The sequence below is a fragment of the Talpa occidentalis genome, unplaced genomic scaffold (assembly GCF_014898055.3).
Source record: "Talpa occidentalis isolate TD23 unplaced genomic scaffold, MPIMG_talOcc4v2.1 talOcc4.962, whole genome shotgun sequence".
NCBI lineage: Eukaryota > Metazoa > Chordata > Mammalia > Eulipotyphla > Talpidae > Talpa > Talpa occidentalis.
The window spans coordinates 3553-24745 of NW_023605375.1; the positions used below are offsets into that span (position 1 = coordinate 3553).

At 50.4% G+C, this 21193-nt stretch overlaps 4 protein-coding genes, 1 long non-coding RNA gene, 2 other non-coding genes and 1 pseudogene across 12 annotated transcripts; 3 read left to right on the forward strand and 5 right to left on the reverse strand.

Moving 5' to 3' along the window:
• Nucleotides 1-1120: 1120 nt before the first annotated feature.
• On the reverse strand, nt 1121-1192 carry TRNAQ-CUG (transfer RNA glutamine (anticodon CUG)). The gene has a single exon. It is a non-coding gene; the product is annotated as a tRNA-Gln (tRNA).
• Nucleotides 1193-2126: 934 nt separating this feature from the next.
• LOC119237498 (uncharacterized) lies at nt 2127-11155 on the reverse strand. Of its 6 annotated transcripts, XR_005123363.2 has the most exons (6): nt 10928-11155; nt 7773-9444; nt 5603-5753; nt 3808-4253; nt 3037-3285; nt 2127-2848 (listed from the first exon to the last, which is right to left on the reverse strand). It is a non-coding gene; the product is annotated as an uncharacterized LOC119237498 (long non-coding RNA). The 6 variants fall into 6 exon arrangements; XR_008550461.1 differs by having other exon boundaries at nt 5603-9444; XR_008550462.1 differs by lacking the exon at nt 10928-11155 and adding an exon at nt 10672-10916 and having other exon boundaries at nt 5603-9444.
• TRNAQ-UUG (transfer RNA glutamine (anticodon UUG)) lies at nt 4292-4363 on the reverse strand. The gene has a single exon. It is a non-coding gene; the product is annotated as a tRNA-Gln (tRNA).
• A 497-nt stretch (nt 11156-11652) lies between the features above and the next one.
• Nucleotides 11653-12131, reverse strand: LOC119237496 (histone H2B type 1-C/E/F/G/I). Its single transcript, XM_037501517.2, has one exon. The coding sequence runs from the start codon at nt 12093-12095 to the stop codon at nt 11715-11717; it is 381 nt and encodes a 126-aa protein (XP_037357414.1). The 5' UTR covers nt 12096-12131; the 3' UTR covers nt 11653-11714.
• A 248-nt stretch (nt 12132-12379) lies between these two features.
• On the forward strand, nt 12380-13250 carry LOC119237495 (histone H2A type 1-like). The gene has a single exon (XM_037501516.2). It carries the CDS (start codon nt 12404-12406, stop codon nt 12794-12796), a length of 393 nt encoding a protein of 130 aa, XP_037357413.1. The 5' UTR covers nt 12380-12403; the 3' UTR covers nt 12797-13250.
• Nucleotides 13251-13874: 624 nt separating this feature from the next.
• LOC119237501 (histone H3.1-like) lies at nt 13875-15713 on the forward strand. Its single transcript, XM_037501519.2, has 2 exons — nt 13875-13880; nt 14007-15713. The coding sequence occupies exons 1-2, from the start codon at nt 13875-13877 to the stop codon at nt 14454-14456; spliced, it is 456 nt and encodes a 151-aa protein (XP_037357416.1). The 3' UTR covers nt 14457-15713.
• Nucleotides 15714-19265: 3552 nt separating this feature from the next.
• LOC119237499 (histone H2A type 1-H-like) lies at nt 19266-19739 on the reverse strand. The gene has a single exon (XM_037501518.2). It carries the CDS (start codon nt 19711-19713, stop codon nt 19327-19329), a length of 387 nt encoding a protein of 128 aa, XP_037357415.1. The 5' UTR covers nt 19714-19739; the 3' UTR covers nt 19266-19326.
• A 254-nt stretch (nt 19740-19993) lies between these two features.
• On the forward strand, nt 19994-20436 carry LOC119237500 (histone H2B type 1-C/E/F/G/I-like; annotated as a pseudogene).
• The last annotated feature ends 757 nt before the right edge of the window (nt 20437-21193 follow it).

Here is a 21193-nt window from a genome sequence, read left to right on the forward strand (position 1 = left end):
AAAGCCTGCAAAATCATAAACCATGTAAAATAAATCAAGGGCCTCCCCGGTGGCGCAGCGGTTGAGCGCTGGGTTGCGAAGCTGCCCGCAGCCTCTGCAGCGCCAGTTCCATCCCCGGCCGCCAGGCGAGGGTCCCACATGGCGCACAGACCTCTCCTGCCGTGCCCGCTGCTCCCCTCGGCAGTGCACTTCGTCTGTCTGCCTGTTCTGTTCCCCGCTCTGTCTGTTGGTGAATTCTCTCACCCTCCCACGCTTCTGACTGTACCCCGTGCTGCTTGTATAAATACATAAATAAATCTTAAGAAAAAAAAATCAAACTGTCTTAAATGTGCACACAAATGGAAACTACAGAGGAAAAAACTCCTGAAAATTAGAAATGAATGTCCGAGTGTGCAGTGATGGGGAGGGGACTGGTTTGGCCTAGCACGTCATGGTTTTAACTTAGAACAAGATATTTCATTCCTTAGAGCCTTTGTGGAGACTCACAATACTGTTGTGTTCGCAAACGTTCCCCAGTGATCTTTTGCAATGTCCATTCATAAATTGAAATCATTCCCCCCAAAAAGGAATTGTCAGCATGTGGTAGAATTTTCACAGGGTCCAATCACTCATTGAATGTTGCCCACTGGGACCTAAATAGCAACAATCTGACATGCACCGGTATCCTTCAAAATCTACTTGGCATGTAACAGTAGAAAAGTGTTTGACTTCCCTTTCTCTTGCAAAGGTATCTCTATATCACAGGGTTTTATCAGTATACTGCATTTTTATGCTCAAAGACTGATGACATACTATGCGGAGACAGAAAGACATATAAAAATTGATATTTAGTGTTTCCAGTGTTCCCAAGTCTGTATTTCAAATGTTTTTCTCGTGGTTTAAATTGTCTTTTTAATGGTCGCATGCAACCAATAAAAAAATAAAAATAAAAATTGTGATAAGGACTTAAATAGTACATGAAAAATGAAATTCTGTTGAGAATCTGACAAGGGACAGGACTTTGCCCCTACCAGTTAGCTCACGTGTGTTGCGGATGGAAACTGCTAAGGGTTGAGAGAAATAGTCAATCGATTGTTTGCAGAGAGGAACTGGGAATTGAATGAAAGTAAAAACCATGCTGAGGTCCCACCGAGATTTGAACTCGGATCGCTGGATTCAGAGTCCAGAGTGCTAACCATTACACCATGGGGCCCGCGGCGCGGCGGGGTGGTCCCGGAAATCTCTGATGACAGCTCTTCTCCCTCCAACTCCTGTTCTATCGTCTAAAGGGTGTGAGCAATCTCTGCTTGTCCTCCCCGAGGGGAAGAATGGGTGCTGACCCGCCACGTGGCTGCACCAGAATCCCGGAGCCCAAAGGCAAACACCGACCTCTAAAGGTTAGGAATCCTCCCCGCCACCCACACATTCCCACATCCCCTCCCGAGCGGCCCGGGAGCCTGGAGTCCAGCCTCTGTTTCTGGAGCCCAGGTGAGGTCGCTGAGCGAGGCTGGGCCTGGCCACCTGCCGGTCCTGTGCCAGGTGTTGGCACTGTCGCGTCACCCAGGGCGCACGACCCGCCCGCGAGACGGGACCGTTGTCCCCACTCACAGAGAGGGACCCCGAGACGGACGCGCGATCTTCTCCCCGCTTTGCCAGACACTGTGGCTTCCACAGTGGAGACACCGGAGTTAACAAAAAGAGGAAACAAACGTGCCACGACGCGGGGGGCTGCAGGATCCCCGCAGGCCTGGATGCGCAACTCGGGGCGGGAGGACGGGCCGCCCGCCCAGCGCCCCCGTCACCTAGAGGAAATGCGCAGGTGGACCCAAAGAAGAGTCCCGCCCGGGGTACCCACAAGTCCGGTCCCACCTTTACGAAAACCCACAGAACGACCGATTGCTGCGAGGGGTCTGGGGGAACGTGAGTCGCGTCTTAAGCTCCTCCTGCCGGCTCTGAGCGGCCCGCAGCGCAGCGCAGCGCGACGGGACGACGCGGCCGTTTCCTCCCTGGTGCCGGCCGCGCTGGCGGGGATTCTCCGCGGGTGTCGAGCCGGCTTGGGGGAAACCGATGCCCGCGGATGCCCGCGGCTCGCGCTGGTCCTGGGCTGGGAGCGGGGGGGGGGGTGGGGGAGGTGGGGCGGACGGCGGAGCCCGGCACCCTCTTCTGGACACAGACGTCAAGCGCCAACCAACCCAGACAACACCCACAGTCCCGTAAAGTCGGCCTGAAACACCCCCTTCTTGGGGCGACGCTAACTAGACCAAGTCTTCCAATTGGTGATTCCTGGAAAGCTGGGCTGGGAGTTTTTGTCGAGTCTAGCACAGGACGAGGATGGCCAAGCAGAGGGTGTAGAGAACCCTCAGGAAAGAGGGTAAAAATCTTCCACGGAAGATCCCAAACTCTCAAAAACCTGGCAGACAAGGAAAAGGTCCTTCCACTGGAGATGTTTTTCAACCTGCGCCGGGAAGGCCCTATAGATTCTTGGCCCCACGACACAAGGAGCCAACGACGAGTGTATTAGTTAAATCATATTTTCCAGTGGCTCCTCTTGGCCTTGACCCTGAGCTGTTCCCGGTCAGTTCCAAAAAATGCACTCCGGGCAGGGAAGTGCTTGAGACCTGACGGGCAGCGGCTCCAGTCCTCCAGAGGCCTGCCCTGGTCACGCCTCTGAGCACAGCCGGGGAAGCTGGTCTGAGTAGGGTCCTAACTTGGCAGCTTTCAGGGGCCATTGCTCCTTCCTGTGCCCTCAGAAGGAAAACAGAGGAGGCACCCTCAGTCTAAATCCTGCTCACAGGGAAGTGCTCAAACATCTTCCATCACAAATGCGTAGTCTTTCCAGAGACCAGTTGCTTGCCAGATGCTGGGCTCCCTACAATCAAGAGGTAACCCAAACGAGGCACATACTTCAGGACAGCAGGCCCAGAATGTAGTGACAGGGGCCCTTCTCCCTTGAGGTGAATTCTCATCCCAAGATGCAATATGGGAGCCCGATCACATTATCCTGCCCTCCACTCCCCCCAACCCCCCCCCACACCCAGCCCTCCCGAGTGCACTCACTAAGTAGGGTGAAGGATCTTGGGTGACATTTGCCTCCACGGAGACTTCTGCTCCAGTCATGGGCAAAGACTTGGTCTTAGGGTGGACACGGACTTGGGATCCTTGAAGAAAAAGAAGTGCGGGACGAAGTAGAACAGAACTTTGGGGAACCCAGCATGGACACGAGCCCCCTGGAGACTGTGGGCTGAACACAGCATATGGAAGTTTATGCACTCAGCAAGTACTTGGGAGCTTCTCACAGGAGCCGGGCTGTGGGATGAGAACCGACAGGTGAAGGCGGCCACTGGGCTGGTTCCCTTACTGTCTCGAGGAAAGGGCATACTAAACAAACAGCAAATCCATGAGGTGATATGGGGAGCTGAGGGACCTGGGCAAACACAGACAAGGGCACTCCTAGGTCAAAGGAGCCAATGAAGGTCTCAGCAGGAGGGCCGGAAGGGCTGAGGTAACGGTTCAACAGTGGGGACAGAATTAAGATCTCATCTGGCAAGGGCAGAGGGGAAGGCAAAACACTTTGCATGTAGAAAACAAGAGACGGGGAAATGGACAAAGTAAGTATTTTTTACCGCGGCCGGTGACTTGAATAGGGGTGTGGGGGGGTGGTGGCGGGCGGGGGCGGTGCAGGAAGGCTGACAAATGAATCAGGAGAGGTAGGCAGGTTAGGACGGCCATTAAAATGTAGATGGCTGCTTTAAGCCAAGTGAGGAGGACTTGTTCTGCATTAGAATGCCCTGAGGTGGCAGCAAGGGCTGCTCACTCGTGAGCTGCTACCTGCAGTTTGGAGAAGCGTCCCATGCAGATCAACTTCACCCAAGGGCAGAGGTAGTTCTGACATTAAGGCTAAGAATCTAAAAACTGTGCAGCTCTGGTGGGACGAGGCGGCCTCTGTGCTCTGCTTGTGTGGGCTTGACCTGGCAGGGGCCATTGGTAGATGGCTCAGTCACAGTCCATTGCCTTAAAAATCTCGTCTCACTCTTCCAGCCTTAGAGTAATCTGCCATTCTTTCAGAATCAGGAAACCTCTTCTTAGGCACACACAACTTGCTGCCTAGGACTCCAGCCCAAGGGGGACCGTCGTCCCTGACTGGCGGCTGTTTCTTTCAGGGCTGGGCTGACTCGCTTCAGTAGACTTGCAAAGGCTGACAATGATCCTGTTGCTCTGTGACTGGCGTGCCTGTCATTTCGTTGATTACAGGGGGAAATGCTAGCTTGAAGAGCCTAGACCACAGAGGAAAAATGTCCTTAAAAATCTAGGAAGGTCCCACCGAGATTTGAACTCGGATCGCTGGATTCAAAGTCCAGAGTGCTAACCATTACACCATGGGGCCACCTAGCAAGGTGGCAGAACATGTATCACTTGTGACAAATACTCATTCCCGAGGACCTGGTTCCTAAATTTCAACATGGGTTTCAAAAGTGACTGCCGCCCTCTAGAGGGCCATCTCGGAAATGTAAGCCTGCTTTGGCTGTCTCCGTGGGCGCTAGCCGCAAAGGTCAGGTCAGGACCAGACCAGACAGAGATCTTGCGACTTTTGGCACAGGGGTACACAAAGAATTATCCTAGGAGTACGCAGCTTCTGTAAAATGACGCATCTTTCACCTGGATTTTCCAGGTGTCTTTCCTAATTCTTAAATCCCTGCACCTGCCTTCGCACCCGCCCAATGAATCACCTCTCCTGCCACTGGCAACACCGTGGAAGGCCTTGTTAGGACCTTAAGAGATGGGAAATGGCACTTTCTGTTTTGGGAGCCCTGAACTACACACGAAGCCTGGCCACTGCCAGGCCACCACACCACAGAGAAGCCCGGGCCAGCAGAAGGGCTCTGGCCGGCAGTAAGGGCCTGACTTGAGAGAAGATGCCGGGCCTCCGCTTCCCTCCCTAGATTCAACTCCAGCTAGTGATTGTCCGTCCACCAGAGGCCCCTGAGCTCTGGGAGCAGAGTGCCCTTCCCGCTGTTCCTAACCCAGAATCCATTGATCCAGTTTTATTTTATAACCCCCAAGCTTCAGGCTGGATTATGCAGTAACAGTGTTACTCCTTAAAAATGTGACCCCCCCCCCCAACTCCCTCGCCCCTTCCCTTATTCAAATCTCATTGATTTTGATAAATCATTTTTATTGTCTGATGCCTCCCCTCAAAGCGCCTTAAGAGGAATTTTCATTTTGGGGGGGAGGGAGCACTGGGCATACTCAGTGCTGGAATCATGTCTTGATTAAATAAATTTCCTTTATGTTGGATGATTGGGTTACGACTAAGTAAAATCACTGGCTAGTCTAGAAGGATGAACTGGACATTTTGCAATGTCTAATGTTACCACATTGGCCTCGTAATGCATGATGCTAACTTATATCTTAGTTACATATATTGTTTTATTTGATTCAAGCTTCCTGAAGATCTTAGACAGATTTCTCTCCTGGGAACTTGTAGATAAGGTACCTAATTTGTGTTTCACTTGTCTGTGACCTCAGTGGCCAAACTCCACAGCTCACTGCATGGGGGGGCGGGGGGCGGGCAGGGAGGAGGTACAGGAAAATCTGTGGGCCACTGGACGGAGGTTGGACTCACCTGCTCGGTTAAACTAGCAGATGTTGGCGCTTCCTTCTTTCTGCAGCACGGCTTTCACTGTAGCATAGGATCAGCCTCCCCCAAAATGTTCAGACAGGCTTTCCCGATGTGTCACCTTAGCACGCAGAGTCCAGGTGAACAGAGGAGTAGCCTCAGGAGAAATTGCCACCATTACTTAAAATACAGATGACGCAGGTGTAGTGTCATCTCCAGAAATATTTTTATCTGAGAGAGAAAACTATGCTTTTTAACTTAAAGAATTTTATTATTTTCTTCCTTCAGATAGGAAGTCAGTAATTTGACAAAGGTCTCATAATCCTTGATTCTTCGAAACTGGCCCAGGCTTTTCAACTCTGGACAGTCCTCAGCTTACTCAGGTCTTGAGTAACGTTAACCATTAGCTATCCTGCTGTCTCCGGAAGACACGGGACCCAAGCTTTGTCAAGACGCCTTATATTCTACCTGCAGTTGAGACACTGTTACGGGACAGACAGGACCAAGCCAAGGGTAAGAAGATGAGGCTACCCTCAACCCACTTAGCGCCTGGGGCCACAGATCTCCTAATCAACCCTTTCCCATGTCTGGCTCATCCTGAGCCATTCAAAGTCTCCCCCGCAACAGTAAACTCAGAGGTCAGCAGACAAGGCCATTGATAACCACACCAGGCTCCCTAGGAGGCCCAGAAGCGACCGCCTTCTCTACAACCCATTTGTGTAAACCACTCCTGAGTTACCAGGGCTGGATGACATCCATTAAGGCCCAGAGCAGAGGCGAGACGTAGGCCACAGAAGCTTCTGTGAAGCTCATCTTAAAGCAGGGCGAGTTCTGATCATATGACTCTCCCCTCCTCGGCACCCCAGGTCCCTTCCCCACTCCCTAGCCCAGGATATAAACCCTGTCCCATGCACTTTAGAGTGTACAGCCTTATGTTATGAATTTTCCATATATAATAAAAATTGGTCTCTCTTACTAATCTGCCTGGTGGTCCTTTTTTTTGTTCAGATCAAGAGCTGAGAGGGATGGGGGAATTTTCCCCAGTGACCGAACATTGACAGTCGTATTTAAAATTCTGAGTCTGTTGTCTTTTTTGTCCACAGATACTGAGATTCCAAATCAAGAAATCTCAACAGATACTGAGAGCCTGACCTGTGCTAACTCCTCCAATCTGTGAGTGCCTTTTTTTGACTATAATCTGGAAATTCAGCTTAAGCCTTGAATGGGGTTCCTTCCCAGAATTTGATGAAAGTTACAGAAATAGAATCTTGCCATAATATGAGCAGGAATAAAATGAATGAGATTCTTTCAAAATAGCAGTTTCTTCGATATGAAGAAATCACACAGTCACATGTCAAGTAACCAAAGGGAAAATTCCAACAATGACAGATGGGAATTTAGAATCTGAACAAAGGAAAACTGAAGTGTGAGCATTGTCCACAGCTATAATGTACCTCAAAACCATCCATGGAAAGACAGTTCAGGTTACATTGTGTGCAAAGATAAAATTGTAATGGAACAAGCTGTAATACTGTTAAAGATTTATGGAAATGTTCCTTAGCAATCATTTACTATGATTCTTTACTTACTGAAGAAATCTTGACTCACTGTCTTGTGGTCAGTTTGGAGGCCAGGCATACTTCACCCTCCAACACAGTGAGTTCTAGTTGAGTATTTCTTGTGTTATCGTGAATATACAGAGACCAGCATCCTACATATGTTTGAAGCATTCCATCGCTACATCAAGTTTACAGCAAGTGAGCCTCATGGGAAGATCGCAGAAGATAAGCGAGGGCAAGCAGATCAGGCTTACAGGACGCTGCTTAAGTTTTCCTACCCCTAAGTTCTGTGGTTAGTGTCTCAGGAGCTTAACTGAAATTCCATAAAATTTCCTGTGATCAATCCAAGGAAGGTCGACCACCCATTTCCCTAATTTAGGTTTTCAGTGAGTTTTGCATTAGTATTAGGGGGGGGAAAGTCCATTTAAATTGTAATGAAAACTGTCTAAACTCACCACAGTGCTGACAGCTAAGCCATAACCTTTTATTTTGACTCTATAACTGGAGACTTTAACTTTCAAAACAAAATTTAAATCTCCCAACGCCCACATTATCTGACATTACAAGACTTCACGTACTCAACCTCAATAACCCAGATAGAAGAGAAAAAATTATACTTAAAGCTGGAGAATCAGGTCACATGGTTCCAGCAGTCATCCTACACACCTCAGACTTTGGAAAAAGGAAAAAAGTTTCGGTCGAGGACCATAACCCTAGATTATCGCAGGGTTTCCAGGGTTCATCTGGGCAACAGAAACTGAAAGAGAAAAGAGAATACTTAAGCTCGTCTTTCTCTTAAACAAGCATAACTTGTCTTCAAGTTGGTAGGACCAATGGATGTTGGTCTCTGGGTCATCACCTTCCAGGACTTTCTTCACTCTAGAGGGATGCACCCAAGGCTTTTATGCCTGCAAATTTCAAAGAAGTGTGAGTGGTTAGAAAAACATCCTAATTACGAGGACATTCTATGAGTTGAGCTTGGGTATCTCCACTCTGACAGGTCTTAAGCCCTGATCACCAGGATGAAAGGATGCAATCTGGAGGCAGAGAGGCCCTAGAAGGTACGGAGTTATGAGTCAAAGCTGAAAGCTCTTTGCCCGTATTTTTTGATTCTGCATTCTTTTTCTATGTCTGGTGCAGCGTTCAAAATTGAAGCCCGGCAACTACTTCACTTTTGCTTGAATTTCAGGAAATTAAAATGTATTAAGGAGGGCAAAGGGTGTGTGGAATAAGGAGAAAAGATATCCCAAGATACATGCTATCAGTTACGTTTATGTTGGAAAATACCTACGTGACATTCAAATATAACTTTTAAAATTCCATTTTCTTTGAACCCTATGCTGAACATTTGTCTTGTCCTCTTGGGCTGCAGCTTGGATGAGATTAGGTAGCATCTTTTGCACAATACTGAGAGCAGACAGCCTCACACCTCGGCTCATAGCAAAAGGCAAAAGCAAATTCTGGAGTCTGAAAACTGAACTTCTTTTGTATAGTCACCCCCTCTATCAGAACTGGGGCAAGTGTCAGCTGGGGTGACCAGGAAATTCCGTAGGTAAACATGGGCTCCGCAGGCTGGGTGTGTCCTCTGTTGCATCAACCAAGGTCTAATGCATTGAGACTGATATTTACCAGCACAAGGCAAAACCCACAGGGTTTCTGGAAAGATTTTCATGACCACTGACACACCATCTTCCAAGGGTTCCCTTCTACTTCTCCAAATCCCTTCTCTGGGCTGCCTAAACCCTGTCCTGTGTTCTATGAAAATATCTGCAGATTTAAGTCTCCTTGACTCTCCGCCACTGTAAACTCTAAAGCTGGGAAGAACTCATCTTTAAGGCACCTTCGGTCTTGATTGATTCCCTCCTTATATCCGAGTGCTCTGACACATGAATGTCATGTTAATCATCTACTTTCCAGACTATCTGGGTTGATGTCAAAGTACTATAAGCTCAAACAATCCTTTCAAGAAACTCAGGTGGGTGCTCATGGACCTTTTGCTGGAGTTCTACACCTTACCCAACCTCCTTTGCTTAGGAATTCCGTGCCACAGTCCCGATAAGCACCTCCTACGATATTCCAGCCTTTCCACTCCATTTTGGGGGGTCCCATTAGGATCCACCACTGGGACAACCTCTTCAGGTTCCAGGGTTTTTTAAAATCTCGCTGGTGGAGACGACGACGACGACGACGACGACGAGCCTCCCTCCTCATTTGCCTTCATCAAAACCATTCTCTGCTCACCCGATGTTAATTAACAGGGTTAGTAACACGGACTGTGCGTCTGCCCGTCTACAATGGGAAACAAAAATAGAGGCAAACAAGTCAGCCATCCTTTCAGGATCCTGCTGGTGTGGAGGGACAGGATCTTTCCAATTCAGGAAGCCCTCCATAGCCAACAGAGGCTGGCAGGGTGCCCCTGTTCCCGCAATCCACACAGTGGGGAGTGTCCTATTGCAGGGCAGCTCCTTTGGCCAAGCTGGGCGCCCCATCTGGTGTGAGAAGCCATTAGAGTCCTACCCCGTGGGGGGCGGTGCAGAGAGTGGGGGTAACAAGGACGGAGGAGCCGCTGCAGCCCCCACAAGAGGGGTTCTGGCCTTCCGAAAGGGGTTCTCTGCTGGCGGGTTCAAAGCTTCCAGTAAATGACGGCCCTGTTTTCCTGTCCCCCGCCTTGCACAGCTAGGAGGGCGAGGGGAAGGCCGCGACCCTCTCCTGTGGGAGCCTTTGCTAAGCCTAAGGCCGGGAGGCCGGCCGGAAGTCGCCCAGCGGTCCAAGGCGAGGGTGTGCACCCCTCTGCAAGCAAGTCAGCGCCCCCAAAGGAGGCCTCTGAGCAGATTCCAGAAAGCGGGCCCCACAGGCAGCGCCCGGGAACAGGAGCACCCGCTGCACGCCGGGCCGCCACGGAGCCCGAGTCCGCGCTCGAGTCACCCGCGGCCGTGCGGAGAGAAAGCCGAGCCCCTCATTAAAGCCAAAGATCCCGCCAGGGCCCCGCGGTCGCCACGCTCCAGGGACCAAAATCGGGAAGGGCGCTGGGGCCGGCCAGGCGCGGGGCCCCAGTGGTCCAGGGCAGCCACTGGGGAAACGGCGGGGGCTGGGGGAGCCCTCGCGGCCGGGGCTCGGGGCTCGGGGCTCAGGACACAAGCCAGAAGCAGACACCCGGGGACGAGGGGAGAAGGAGGAGGCGACAGAGTTAACTGGCCAAAGGTAACGCAGCAGCGCGCACCGGGCCACCGGCGGCGGCAGGCAGCATCAGACCAAGGCCGCCGGCGGGCGCCGTTATCTGTCGATCACGGCCGCGTAGCCCCGCCCCTAGCACGTCCCCTCGGAGAAGGGCCCATGGGACTTGTAGTCCAAGGCGGCGTCCCCCCGCAACGGAGGCGAATCTCCCACAGCCCTACTGTGTACTGCTATGGCCCCTGTATTCGTTACTTGGGGTTTGCTCTACTCGAGAAGCCGAGGTGGCGGCAGCACTCGCTTCACTAGAGCTCTCCCAAAGAGCGGGGCGCGGGCTGCACTGACCTGGCAGGCGCGCGGGGTTCGCTACCGGCGCATCCCCTCAGAGCGGCTCAGCTCCTCTGTGGTCCCAGCAGATGGCGGAGCGCAGCCAGAAGTCAGCCCTTTATTCCAAACCCAACGTGGGCTCCCTGGCCCTGGGCTCCGCTGCCGTTTACTGCAAGCGGAGACCCACTGCCTTGTCAACCCGCTTTTTGCTCTGTTTTTTCCCTTTCCTAAAATGCCTGTGCGTCCGCAGCACTCCCCGCGGGCGCCAGCTCACCTCAAAGATGGCCTCGGGGAGTCCGCAGCTGGCTCCGTCTCCTCCGCTCGCGCCTGGAGCAAGGAGGGGGTGGGGGGAGGGAGACAGGCGCGGGCTTCCCGCCCGGCCGCCTCCGGTTTTCAATTTGGTCCGAAAGGGACGGGCCGCCCTCGCGCCCTCCCGCCACGGAAAGCTATTCCCTAGACATGGACTTCCATTTCCAGGTCGTGTCCGGCGACGGCAGAGACGGCGCGAGCCGCGGGCCTGACGGGTCGGGGGCCGCGAGGCGGGACAGGGCCCAGGACGTGAGCACGCCCACCCGCCGCGACCCGGTGCTGCGAAGGCGGGCTGCCGAACAGCGAGCGCTGCGGTGTTCTGTGCAGAAAGCAAGCTGCCTTCCGAAAAGCTTTTACTTTTGCTGCCCAGGGCGCAAACGCTACCGCCTCGTGCCTGCATTTGCAAAATGTTTTAAATTACGCATTGCAAACCTGGGACACTTAACTGAATTCCTAGATGTTTAACCAACCTCATGGCAAGAAAACCTGCGAACTCCTGTTGAAACTCCAACTCCCGAGGTTTCTAAATATCGCCACGACCAAAAGTTCTTTAAAACCACAAACTGCATCGGTAATACATACAAAACGCAAGCCTGGAGAAAACCCCAACCTCCCCGTCGCCCCCCTTTACCCAAAAAACAAAACAAAAAAAACCCTCTCAAATTAGAGACTGGAATAGTGAAGCAACTCTATTGTGAGAAGTGAGTGGCTCTGAAAAGAGCCTTTGGGGTTCCACAGCGCCTAAAATTAATTTACTTGGAGCTGGTGTACTTGGTGACGGCCTTGGTGCCCTCGGACACGGCGTGCTTGGCCAGCTCCCCGGGCAGCAGCAGGCGCACGGCCGTCTGGATCTCCCGCGACGTGATGGTCGAGCGCTTGTTGTAGTGCGCCAGGCGGGACGCCTCGCCCGCGATGCGCTCGAAGATGTCGTTGACGAACGAGTTCATAATGCCCATGGCCTTGGACGAGATGCCCGTGTCGGGGTGCACCTGCTTCAGCACCTTGTACACGTACACCGAGTAGCTCTCCTTGCGGCTGCGCTTGCGCTTCTTGCCGTCCTTCTTCTGCGCCTTGGTCACGGCCTTCTTGGAGCCCTTCTTGGGCGCGGGCGCGGACTTGGCCGGCTCAGGCATGGCGAGCAACAGATTAAGGAAAATGAAGTGCCAGGGCCCGGCGGCACCGCCTTAAATATACAGCCTTATGTAAATGAGGTGGACTGGCGCTCCCCGGTGATTGGTGCTTCCTCTCCGGTGACGCCACCGCGCCGGCTTCACCCAATCGACACACGCATGCCCCATCGTCGCGCCCCCATTGGTGCAAACGAAAATCTCACAGTGGCCAATCGCACAGCTCCTTTTTCGCGCCCCGCCACCACTATAAGTAGCTTAGGTCGGCCTCGCGGGCGTGAGGGCTTCCCGTGCGCGTTGGTGTTCTTGCTGACATGTCCGGACGCGGCAAGCAGGGCGGCAAGGCGCGCGCCAAGGCCAAGACGCGCTCCTCGCGGGCCGGGCTGCAGTTCCCCGTGGGCCGCGTGCACCGCCTGCTGCGCAAGGGCAACTACGCGGAGCGCGTGGGCGCCGGCGCGCCGGTGTACCTGGCCGCGGTGCTGGAGTACCTGACGGCCGAGATCCTGGAGCTGGCGGGCAACGCGGCGCGCGACAACAAGAAGACGCGCATCATCCCGCGCCACCTGCAGCTGGCCATCCGCAACGACGAGGAGCTCAACAAGCTGCTGGGCAAGGTGACCATCGCGCAGGGCGGCGTCCTGCCCAACATCCAGGCCGTGCTGCTGCCCAAGAAGGCCGAGAGCCACCACAAGGCCAAGGGCAAATAGAAACCTTCACTTTCGTAGTTCAAAGCTTTGCATACAAACAAAAGGCTCTTTTCAGAGCCACCTACGGTATCCTTGAAGAGCTGAGCAAATGCAGATTTTACTTTAGTTGCTTAGGAAATGAGAGATGGTCTCGTGGTTTTCTTTTCGGTCTGTGTGATTAATCATCAGTAATGTAAGAGGTAATGTACTTCGTTGCTTGTGATAGTGTATGGTTTGGTTAATTTTGGGTTTCTTGATTTACGGATAACAGGGCATCAAACATATCTTTCTTAGGTCCCAGGTCCAAGTTGTGATAGCTTTGAGGCATTGTTCTCCCAAGTCTCGGCCCAAGAGTTAAATAAAGCCTTGAGATTTCTGCTGAATCGTTAATGTCACATCAGTATAAATCTTGCTGCCATTACTAATTAAGATCTTTTAACGATCACCCTTTTTACTGGGGAACCTATGGTGTTTGTGTTTCACTTTGTTGTATTTTCTCAAGTATTCAGTTTAATTTCAGCATGAAAATACCAAGTTGTTTTAAAATGCCTCTCGGCCTTTTGTAAGATAAAAATGTTGAGTTAGATTTATGAATTAAGGAGTGTTTCTAGAGTAGAAAATTGTGTAGTGTGGAATCATTACCTGATTAAAAAGCATTCCTGTGAGAATGCCTTTCTCTGAAATTTTGGGCCCTTGAATTTCTCACGTAAAAGTCAGATTTTCTTGCTGAAAAAAGAATTCGTAGAATTTATGTGCTGGAAAGTATAGAAAATCGAAGGCAGGAACTATGGAGCTCTGTTGCCCAAAGTTAGATCATTGTAACTAGTGATCACTGGACAGATGATTTCTCTGAATTAAAATGTGCTGTTCAGATAAAGCAGTAGATATTGAGTTAATGCAAAATAAAGAATGCTAAATATCTTGACTACGTGTTAAAACGAATGTTTTGGCTATATTGGGTTAAACAGTATTTTGTTTCAATCTAGGAACGGGAACATGTCCTAGAAAAGCTAGTTTCTTATTTTACATTTTTTTTTTTACTGGAAATTGCATTTATTTTTACTGAAATTACAAACAACTTGTGAGAAAAATAGAATACATGGCGGTCCGGAACAACTTGCAAAAGAGAATTTGGAGTATGACAAAAAAAACATCGAGTTTTTAACCAATCCGGTTACCGATCGGCTAGTTTCCTTTTCTCCAATCAGATTCTGACTCACAGTATAAGTAGGAGGCCAGCCTGCAGTCACAGCAATTGAAATTTCAGGCCCTGGCTCCCACGAAACAGACGGCGTGTAACTCCACAGGCAGCAAGGCGCCGCGCAAGCAGCTGGCCACCAAGGCGGCCCGCAAGAGCGCGCCGGCCACGGGCGGCGTGAAGAAGCCCCACCGCTACCGGCCGTGCACCGTGGCGCTGCGCGAGATCCGCCGCTACCAGAAGTCCACTGAGCTGCTGATCCGCAAGCTGCCATTCCAGCGGCTGGTGCGCGAGATCGCGCAGGACTTCAAGACCGACCTGCGCTTCCAGAGCGCGGCCGTGATGGCGCTGCAGGAGGCGTGCGAGTCCTACCTGGTGGGGCTGTTCGAGGACACCAACCTGTGCGCCATCCACGCCAAGCGTGTCACCATCATGCCCAAGGACATCCAGCTGGCGCGCCGCATCCGCGGGGAACGTGCCTAAACTTCAAGGTCGTGTTTGACGCTAAAAGGCTCTTTTCAGGGCCTCCCACTTGCACACTAAAAAGAACTGTAGCTTTTTTAAGTCTTGTGGCTGAAGTTGTTTTGAAACTTAAAGAAGTCTGATTTTCTGCAATATGCTTGAGTTGTCTAAACACCTGGTATTTGTGGCTTAGTCCCTTTAGGTTTTAACTCATTAAGAAAGTGCTCCAGGGCCTCCCTGGAGGCGCAGGTGGTAGAGCACTGCACTGTGAAGCTGTCCACAGCGGATTCGATCCCGGCCAGCCGGTGAGAATTGCACGTGGCAAAGCAGACCTCTCCTGCCTCACCCACTGTTCCCCTCAGCAGTGTATTTCGTCAGTCTGCCTGTTCTGTTACCTGCTCTGGTGAATCCTCTCACTCTCCCGGCGCATAAGGCCTGTACCCTGGTTCTTGTATAAGTAAATTAAAAAAATTAGTGCTACAACTGTATGTTGTCAACATTTTATATTGCTACATTGTTGCCGCGAGCCAGCCGCAGCAGCCTGGGTGTCAGGGGTTCCTGAAGGATGGGACTGTGGAGGTGCAATTGTGGAATGATGGGGGGAATGAGGAGACGCAGACACTTGATTAGGGTGCAGACATCATTCTGCTGAGGGTCTCAGCAGCTCTTTATACGTTTCAAGCAAACCGTGAGAGTGCATAAGCATATGCATTAAAGCAGGAAGATAACAATCATTACATCTTTTTCAAGAACAGCCAAGGATCTATTTGCCCTCCTGCAGAGGTCGTGACATTTACTATTCTTTGTTTTAAAGAAGGCACAATAGCTAAAAGTGTTCTTAGAGTAGTCATTTACCTTAAACAACTAAACAGTCATTCTATTACTAGTAAAAAACTTATGTGACTGAAACTGTTAGGGGGAAAAGGATGTCCTAAAGCTAATTCCATACAGGCTTTGTGGACTCCACTCCCACCCCAGGCCAAAGCCAAAGACACTGGGAACTCCAAATCCCATCACCATCAAAGGGAAGGTGGCTGGGACCTGAGGGTGGGGTTAAGCAGCCAGGTTGGTATAAAGCCAGACACATGGGCTTTGGAGGGGTTCCCCCATTTTGGCTCTCGGCCAGCTCGCAGCGTCTGGCCAGCTCGGAGAGTGCCTTTAGGTTTCCAGGTCGGCGGAATGGGTAGGACGCATTAAAGACTTTATTTCCCTATTTTCTCCCTGAGTTGTACATTTTCCTTATTTCCTTTTCCCTTGTAAATAAACCTTTTATTAACCTTTTGTGTATGCCTGTAGTGGAGTATTAATAAGTCCCTTTTAAGCGCGTGGTGAGGACCCACAGCCAGGCAACCCGTTCAATATCGGGGCTGCCCTATAACAAAACCAACATTTCTTTGTTTACCATGGTGAACGATTAAGGGCTAGGGGAAACAAAGGACAGGAAGTTACCTGGGGGAAGGAGACTGGGATTTTCCTAACTAACCTATAAAGTTTAGGCTAACACATAACCATATGATTAAAGCAAAAAACAGAAGGCTTTTATATAGAAATCATCATCTAATAATATATTGTTTTTATAAGATATTGATTAAATATTAAGGAACCAAGGGCCTGGAGGGCATCAATGCCAGACAAGCTGCACTGATTCTTCCCTAGCCCCAAGCTCTCAATGGAGGAATTCTCCTAATCTAACAAGTTTTTCTACCTATTACTCCTATACTTATCTCCTCAGCCTAGTTTCCGTATCTAACTTTAAGATCAAGGGAAAATTCCTTTTTCTATAAGATTGCTGATTGTTGTTTTAAGGAACTACAAATATTTCATTGGAGGCAGGGCCAGAGATGGTTATAGCTTTTGATTCCCAGAATGGTTAATACGTGACATATTAGTTGTTGTAACATTGACTATTTCCAAGTGCACTATTTGTGCTACCATGGTTATTAGCTCAACCAGTCACAAAATTGTTGTTGACTTATTCTTGAATGCACACTCTAACAACTACTATACCAATTCAGATCCAGGGGCCCTAAGCAAACAGGAAGAAATTAGCAGGAGCCGGCTATGGTTGCCTACTGGCTTATCAGGAATTTTCTTATACTTAGAGCATGGCTAGCGTCTGCCACCCAGCTGCTATCTTTAACTTCAAGGCAAAAGAATTTCCTTTTCCATTTAGCCCTTGCCTCAAAAGACCCCAAATCCATTTCAAAGATGTGGTGGAGGGATGTTTACAGCCTTTTGTTCCCGGAAGTTTTTCAGTTGCTAATGTATGACCAAATGTTGAATTGCTGCCTTTTGGCAGAGAATTACTAATTTTTTTGCCATCAAATTGGTTATTCAGTAATTGATCAATAGGCATTTGCAGTTTTACTTTTAAATGCGTATTTTAACAATGGTAGAAAATAGCCATAAACAAATAAGAAAAATCTAGCAGGAGTCAGGGACGATATTTCTGACTTTTCAGGAATCTGTCCCATGCCCAGACCTTTGTCAGACATGAGTAGCATGACTTCTGTCACATTATAAGTGGAACATAATATTTCAAGCGTTGAAACTTCTGGTTGATTGGCTTGTATCTTAAGCCATTTTAGAACAGGTAACATACATTCTTAGGTTTTTCATCTTTTTAAGACAAAGTTAGACTAGGTTGTTATTGAACCTTTTTTAAACATTTGCCAATCATGTGTGTGGCAGTCAGCACCCAGGGGTTCCACGTGTGAAACTTGGTGTCAATTCTTCTGTTTGAAAAATCTGAGTCAACACCTGAAGAGTGCCCCCTCTGATATGATATCAGCCTTTTTCTGGAAAGGAACTTGCTGAGTATGTAAGCTTGGCTTCTTGGTAAGGAAGCAGCTTATGAAATCAGGAAGGGCCCACAAGAGAAGTCCCTGTGAACATGGATCAATACTGGCACTGGTAGGACATCCTCTGGAGAAATGCAGTCAATATATTACTCCACATTGAAGATTTATTCAGCAAAAGTGAGTACTACTGTAACGGGGTGGTCCCCAGGAAAGGGGGAGGTTCCAGATTCCCTGCCACACCCAAATGCAGGGTGGAGCTGAGTAGGAAGAGAAGAAGCTGCAGAGGAGAATGAGGAAGGAAGGAAGCAGGATGGAGATCCAGAAGGAGACCTGGAGGAGGGACGTGGAGCCAAGAGACAAGTGAAGAAACTGTGCTTGTCTTTTGGTCGTGGACTGGGTGGCACAGATGTGGGTGAGAGACCCGTGGAGAGGTGACAATGGCGGTTTTTGTCTTGGTTTTGCTCTTTTCCCTCCAGACTTGTCTGGTTGTTTTTGATGCTTTTTTGTGGGTCCCCACTGGAAGATGCCTTAGACTTGTGGCAGGCTTTGGGGCCTTGCTCTGGGTCAATCCCATTTGGATGGCGTTTTACCCACGAGTGGACGGGTAACACTGGGTGCTTGATTTAGAAACTATATTCTTTCCCTTTTTTGTATTGTTTCCTAATTGTATTAAAGTTCCTTCCCATTAAAGTCTCATATGTTTTGTGTTGATGTGGCGGATGGCAGAACCTATTTAGAGCAGGCAGGTTTGCGGGGTCTGGGCTGCCCCTCTCCCTGCCCTGTAACACTACATTACTGAATTTCTTTAAGTTCCATGCCTGGTTGCCTTCCAGCTAAATTTTCTGGATTTTCTATATGCTTTCATCACCCTGTATTAGGAGTTGAGGTTTGCTATCCTAACAGGTAAACAAAAATGAATAGTCAGTGACACCAGACCTCTTGGGGTCTTGCTCATTAGGGTGGAAAATGATGGCAACTGTGAAGATAAGGATCCACAGAAAATTAGATTTGTTCTGGCATATAAATTTGCTCCCTGGAGGTCTATGAGAATTTTAGAAAGTAGATGAAGCTGCATGTCTGAACTGAGGAGGCAGGATTAGGACGGACGTTAAAAAGGGAGAGTTATGAAAAGTATTTAAAACCAAAGGAGTAGGCTACAGATCCCTCTGATTCCTGTTTCTTGTAGTCAGCCTCCTTGCAAATACATCTTGTCACTTCCCTGCACAAGCCATGTATGCTCATTATCTGGTGGCCTCTCCAATTCCTTTTCCTTTAACCCTCAGATCAGATGTGGCCCCCCACAGGTCTTTTATACCCCATTATCTTAATTTATCTTGCAATGTTATGCTTTGTTTCTCCCCATTTAATAGTAGATACTAGTATAGCCTTAATTTTAAAAGTATAAGTGAATTAAAAATTTATATAAAAAATAGGCTGTTTTTGCATTTCTTGATGGCAAAAGTGATGTGGCATAAATGTTCGAACCTTGTCTCAGGTCTAAAATCACCTGCATAGAGATAACAGCAACATACTAGGATCTTTGACCTCCCTTCTCAAAATGTCTTGGACTCATCGTAGTTGAAGTCTCCATTTTTAGTACTCTTGAAGTCAATTTAACGGTATCCAGTGGCACCCTTGTTACAACCAACCCTAGGCTCATCTAGTTGGTCAAGAACTACTTGAACAATCTGATAAAATAGATAATTTAATCAACACTTAAACTTTTTTAATACTTTTAGTAGACACTAAAAACAAATGATTACTTAAAGATGTGTATAACCAGAAGTACTACTCTAAGTAAAATCACACCTGTGTCAACTGCTTGTTTCTAGACTGGGCTTAGGGAGTTTAAACCTTTAAAACCTTGCAAATTTATAGAACAAATGTCAAACAACTTGCTAAGTAAAACGGGAATTCTGATGTTGCCAGCAAGCAAGGTAGTCAGGTAAGCCACTAAAACGCTACCTAAGGAGATTTTAACCTGAGTAACGTTAAAGTTTAAAATGGAACAAACAGTGTCACTTTCTTTATGAATACATAAGTGGCTCTGAAAAGAGCCGTTTGTTTTCTATTCTTACCAAACCTATCCCTTATTTCCCCTTGTGGTGGCTCTCGGCCTTCTTGGGCAGCAGCACGGCCTGGATGTTGGGCAGGACGCCGCCCTGCGCGATGGTCACCTTGCCCAGCAGCTTGTTGAGCTCCTCGTCGTTGCGGATGGCCAGCTGCAGGTGGCGCGGGATGATGCGCGTCTTCTTGTTGTCGCGCGCCGCGTTGCCCGCCAGCTCCAGGATCTCGGCCGTCAGGTACTCCAGCACCGCGGCCAGGTACACCGGCGCGCCGGCGCCCACGCGCTCCGCGTAGTTGCCCTTGCGCAGCAGGCGGTGCACGCGGCCCACGGGGAACTGCAGCCCGGCCCGCGAGGAGCGCGTCTTGGCCTTGGCGCGCGCCTTGCCGCCCTGCTTGCCGCGTCCGGACATGTCAGCAAGAACACCAACGCGCACGGGACGCCCTCACGCCCGCGAGGCCGACCTAAGCTACTTATAGTGGTGGCGGGGCGCGAAAAAGGAGCTGTGCGATTGGCCACTGTGAGATTTTCGTTTGCACCAATGGGGGCGCGACGATGGGGCATGCGTGTGTCGATTGGGTGAAGCCGGCGCGGTGGCGTCACCGGAGAGGAAGCACCAATCACCGGGGAGCGCCAGTCCACCTCATTTACATAAGGCTGTATATTTAAGGCGGTGCCGCCGGGCCCTGGCACTTCATTTTCCTTAATCTGTTGCTCGCCATGCCTGAGCCGGCCAAGTCCGCGCCCGCGCCCAGAAGGGCTCCAAGAAGGCCGTGACCAAGGCGCAGAAGAAGGACGGCAAGAAGCGCAAGCGCAGCCGCAAGGAGAGCTACTCGGTGTACGTGTACAAGGTGCTGAAGCAGGTGCACCCCGACACGGGCATCTCGTCCAGGCCATGGGCATTATGAACTCGTTCGTCAACGACATCTTCGAGCGCATCGCGGGCGAGGCGTCCCGCCTGGCGCACTACAACAAGCGCTCGACCATCACGTCGCGGGAGATCCAGACGGCCGTGCGCCTGCTGCTGCCCGGGGAGCTGGCCAAGCACGCCGTGTCCGAGGGCACCAAGGCCGTCACCAAGTACACCAGCTCCAAGTAAATTAATTTTAGGCGCTGTGGAACCCCAAAGGCTCTTTTCAGAGCCACTCACTTCTCACAATAGAGTTGCTTCACTATTCCAGTCTCTAATTTGAGAGGGTTTTTTTTGTTTTGTTTTTTTGGGTAAAGGGGGGCGACGGGGAGGTTGGGGTTTTCTCCAGGCTTGCGTTTTGTATGTATTACCGATGCAGTTTTGTGGTTTTAAAGAACTTTTGGTCGTGGCGATATTTAGAAACCTCGGGAGTTGGAGTTTCAACAGGAGTTCGCAGGTTTTCTTGCCATGAGGTTGGTTAAACATCTAGGAATTCAGTTAAGTGTCCCAGGTTTGCAATGCGTAATTTAAAACATTTTGCAAATGCAGGCACGAGGCGGTAGCGTTTGCGCCCTGGGCAGCAAAAGTAAAAGCTTTTCGGAAGGCAGCTTGCTTTCTGCACAGAACACCGCAGCGCTCGCTGTTCGGCAGCCCGCCTTCGCAGCACCGGGTCGCGGCGGGTGGGCGTGCTCACGTCCTGGGCCCTGTCCCGCCTCGCGGCCCCCGACCCGTCAGGCCCGCGGCTCGCGCCGTCTCTGCCGTCGCCGGACACGACCTGGAAATGGAAGTCCATGTCTAGGGAATAGCTTTCCGTGGCGGGAGGGCGCGAGGGCGGCCCGTCCTTTCGGACCAAATTGAAAACCGGAGGCGGCCGGGCGGGAAGCCCGCGCTGTCTCCCTCCCCCCACCCCCTCCTTGCTCCAGGCGCGAGCGGAGGAGACGGAGCCAGCTAGCGAACCCCGCGCGCCTGCCAGGTCAGTGCA

Bases quoted from the DNA above. Each gene is read 5' to 3' on its own strand.
- LOC119237496 (XM_037501517.2), bottom strand. From the start codon at position 12,095: ATGCCTGAGCCGGCCAAGTCCGCGCCCGCGCCCAAGAAGGGCTCCAAG.
- LOC119237495 (XM_037501516.2), top strand. From the start codon at position 12,404: ATGTCCGGACGCGGCAAGCAGGGCGGCAAGGCGCGCGCCAAGGCCAAG.
- LOC119237499 (XM_037501518.2), bottom strand. From the start codon at position 19,713: ATGTCCGGACGCGGCAAGCAGGGCGGCAAGGCGCGCGCCAAGGCCAAG.